The sequence below is a fragment of the Contarinia nasturtii genome, unplaced genomic scaffold, assembly GCF_009176525.2.
Source record: "Contarinia nasturtii isolate CC-2019 unplaced genomic scaffold, AAFC_CNas_1.1 Cnas_scaffold_2875, whole genome shotgun sequence".
NCBI classification, from domain to species: domain Eukaryota; kingdom Metazoa; phylum Arthropoda; class Insecta; order Diptera; family Cecidomyiidae; genus Contarinia; species Contarinia nasturtii.
In genome coordinates, this window is record NW_022200192.1 from 956 (window position 1) to 4,654 (window position 3,699).

At 37.2% G+C, this 3,699-nt stretch overlaps 1 protein-coding gene across 3 annotated transcripts; it reads left to right on the top strand.

The window, feature by feature from the left end:
• The first annotated feature begins 642 nt into the window (after positions 1–642).
• LOC116349502 lies at positions 643–3,685 on the top strand. 3 transcript variants are annotated; one of them, XR_004201921.1, is made up of 4 exons: positions 643–1,902; positions 1,974–2,805; positions 2,898–3,094; positions 3,364–3,685. XR_004201921.1 is itself a non-coding variant. In XM_031780981.1 (2 exons), the coding sequence occupies exons 1-2, from the start codon at positions 649–651 to the stop codon at positions 2,544–2,546; spliced, it is 1,827 nt and encodes a 608-aa protein (XP_031636841.1). In that variant the 5' UTR covers positions 643–648; the 3' UTR covers positions 2,547–2,879. The 3 variants fall into 3 exon arrangements, 1 of the variants encoding a protein (XP_031636841.1); XR_004201922.1 differs by having other exon boundaries at positions 3,416–3,685; XM_031780981.1 differs by lacking the exons at positions 2,898–3,094; positions 3,364–3,685 and having other exon boundaries at positions 1,974–2,879.
• The last annotated feature ends 14 nt before the right edge of the window (positions 3,686–3,699 follow it).

Sequence of the window (3,699 nt, forward strand, 5' to 3'; positions counted from 1 at the left end):
AAATAAATAAAACTCTGCAGAAGAACTCTTTTACTAGTCATTCATTACATTTATTTTTCTTTATTTGTGGAATTATTATTTTGAATTTTCGAAATGCAACTGACATCTTTCTGACATTTTTCTATTCGCGCGGTGTATATGTGTCAAACCAAGTAGTTAGTATAAACAACTTTTGCACCAACCGATTTTGTTTACAATAAAACTTTGTTTTGTTTTCAACACGATTTCTTGAGAATTATATGAGAGTGTTTGAAGCGTGGTTTGGGCGATCAATTGGTTTTATTGTCATTTCAAAAACGATTTTGTGTGTTCGGAATGCTGTTCCCTGTGGAATGGATATATTCACAGTTGGTTTTGTGACTGTCTTTGTTTTAATTTCGAAATAACAGAGTGTTGATAAAATTAACTGTGAATATTCCAACAACATTTCGATCGGCAAAATATTTGATGTCACGTTGGAAATAAATTTCATCATTCGATTTAGAATACAGAGTTACTTTGTTGAGGAAAGAGGTGATATTTATAATGCGCTCTTCATTACTGTTTCATTTAATTTGTGATTGAAGTGTTTATATCTTATTGTGTTTGTGATCTATGCTATATTTGGTGTATTTTTTTCTTTAATTTTTGTACAATAGATCTGTCACGATGAGAAGAAAGAGAGCCAAGAATGGGCGCAGTACGTCGTTGAAGATGACTCTAAATCAAGTGCTGCGGGAAGAGTATCGTGCACCATTCATCGATCAGGTCACATACTGGTGCCTTTCGGCCACAATGATTACGACTCTGGCGTCATTACTGTTTTTGTTCAAAGCAAACAAAGCCTTTGACGATGAAAATGTTCGATTTTTTAAAGGTGAATCCGATGAATACACGAATGATCAATTCAATAAATACGTGAATGGTGTAATTGGTGAATGTTTCACCTCGGTATTACAAGAAAATTACCACAAATTACCGCTTGCATTTCGACGAACTGTGGAGCAAGCATGTCCTGATTTTCTTCGTCCAGAAAATTGGCCAGCTTGCGAGGGCATGGGAAACGCATTCAATCATCTCATCACTCAGTACATAACAAACGTGAAAAATAACATCAAAGTATGGGCATTCAGTCGCATCAAGAAATTTTTCACACTAAAGCGCTACGAACTGAATTTGAATCGACAAGGAAATCTCATCACTGAATTGGATGTAAAACGTGCGACGAAGATCGTAATGTTCCAAAGTAGAGTCGAGAGAAACGCGAACATCGATCTTCTATTAAACGAAGCAGCAGGCATTGGATTGCCAATCAATGTACACTTTCAGAATCTCATTCGTGATCGCTGGTTCCAAACCATTCCAATATTTATAAACATTCAGCGACAAATTTTCGATTTTCACGCGAAATATGAAATGTTGAAACAACGCTGGTTCCAATATCGACGCGATCCGAACAACAATGTCATGCCGACCACTCCACTCCCGCCAAAAATAAAGAATTTTTTAGTAGTTCCAGTCCACGATTTCGATATGAAACATATCCGCATCGATATCCATCTTTTTTATTTGATTGCGCGCAAATTTGGAGCATTGAAATTGGCAAAAGGAAAACGCGGTCAGCTAATAAACATTGAAAAAACTGAATACGATAGCAATCCAGCTTTCTATTGGAATTTAATATTTGACATGCCAAAAATTTCGAAACTTGGAAATGGTAAGGAATTCGATTTTGCTGTGGCAACCGATAGTGTGGCAGTTTCGTTATGTTTCGTGAAGCCTGAACGCAATACACCAGAACTTGATAACAACACCATCAAAGAGAAGTACAATAATTTTGAGTTTGATTATGTGCTTGGAATCGATCCAGGAGTTCGTACATGGAACGCTACCGTTCGCAAACACGTTCGATCCGGCAACGAGGTAAGAAACAATAAATTCATTCTTTATTTATCATTTGTTTACTTCTATGATTTTTTGTTCGTAAATCTCAAGAAAACATCACAATTGATGGTCCAAAATACCATTTCAAAGCGAAATATGGCAAACGCAAGCGTAAATCCGATCAATGGACTGAATTGTTGCAAAAACAACGGGAGCTCGACTATAAACGCTATGCATTTTTTCCATCGCCGAAAGGACGTTCACATTGGATGTGTTACATCGCTTATTATGTGAAAATGATGAAACCAGCTATGGCGGTGTACACAACAAGAAAGTTTATTCGACTCCGTCTTGATAAATACATCGGAGAGAATCGGGCCAGTGACAAAATCGCGGCATCACTGACGAAAAAAAAGTCGGCGCTCGTTTTTATTGGTGCAGCTCAAATAGCTCCAAACTCACCAATTGGTATTAAAAAGCGATTGCGATGCCCGGGATTACGACGACTATTGAACAGTTTCAAGAAGTTGGGAAATTGTATTGTACGATTGGTCGACGAATACAATACATCGCAAACTTGTGCAAAATGTTTCCGGCCATTCGATCGACGAACCAAAAGCGATCGATACAAAGTTTGTCAGCATTGTATTCCAAGTGAAGATGAGTCATCGCAATGGAATTAACCGAACGTGATTATCACCATGAAAAGCAACCGAGTGTACCAACAATTGCGTAAATATGCAGTTGATTTTGTTAATCGATTGAATGCAGCCAACCCAGATCATATTCCAATGGATTCAGATGGTTTAGTGTCAAAACTTCAAGTATGTTTCAAAAACTGGCAACTAAACACTGGCATTTGGAAAGATGATCGAGCTCCATTTCAATTGAAAACTGTTTGGCACCGGGATATCGTTGCAGCCAAGAACATCATGTACAAAGGTGAAAAAATATCACTGAAATTAAAAATGTTTAAGAATGTTTTGGCTAACAATTTGTTGTTTACGATTTTGTTGCCGTACAAAATCAAGCAGCTGACGATGAGGATTCCAGTGACGATGAGGACTACGTTTATGTTCTCGATGTTTCCGATGACGACCAGTTTTAATTACATGTAGCATTAAGATTTCTTTTTAAATAATATTATTGTAACGTTTTGTTACTATGCTGGGCTTGAGTTTTGTGGCCTTGACCGAAGTACGGGCAGTTCGGTATATAAAATAACCCGTAGGTGAGTATCATTTATTGAACTGAACCGATAGTATATTGATGTTGATTCATACTTAGTAACTGAGTTTATTTTTTCTCTTTTTTCTTTCCATTGCGACGTTGAAAATGACTGAAACTACACTCAAATCCGACCCCAATATTGACCGTCAACATATGCCCGATAATGGATGAATTTGCCACAACAAATGTTTTTTGGGTATATACTATACATTGTATATTTTGATCTTTAAATGATGTGTGACACTTCTATTCTTCAAATAATATACATAGTTTCCACTTTCCGCACTCTACTTCATGATCACTAGGGTGCCTCGTTTTTTAGTTTTGGGAGTGATTCGATTTTTATTTTCGAAGAGCCGACCATTCACTCAACGACCAAATCGAATTTGTAATCTGAATTCACTTTAGCGCTATCTCAACACTGATCACAGATGAATTAAACAGGCCCTCGCCAAAGTCATACAACCGCAATAACGCGACATTATTATTGCAATAATTTCAAATTTATCCATGAAAGCGACGAAGATTTCGTGCCTGGCAGACAGGCCAGACCGTGGTTGAGATGTCAAATCACAAATGTCATTAGTTGTCCCTATCGAAATCTGC

What these genes read in the sequence shown, in the direction of transcription:
- LOC116349502 (XM_031780981.1), top strand. Translation starts at nt 649, where the DNA reads ATGAGAAGAAAGAGAGCCAAGAATGGGCGCAGTACGTCGTTGAAGATG. An exon ending in ACGTTCGATCCGGCAACGAG is followed by an intron (nt 1,903 to 1,973) that starts GTAAGAAACAAT and finishes CGTAAATCTCAA; the next exon opens with GAAAACATCACAATTGATGG.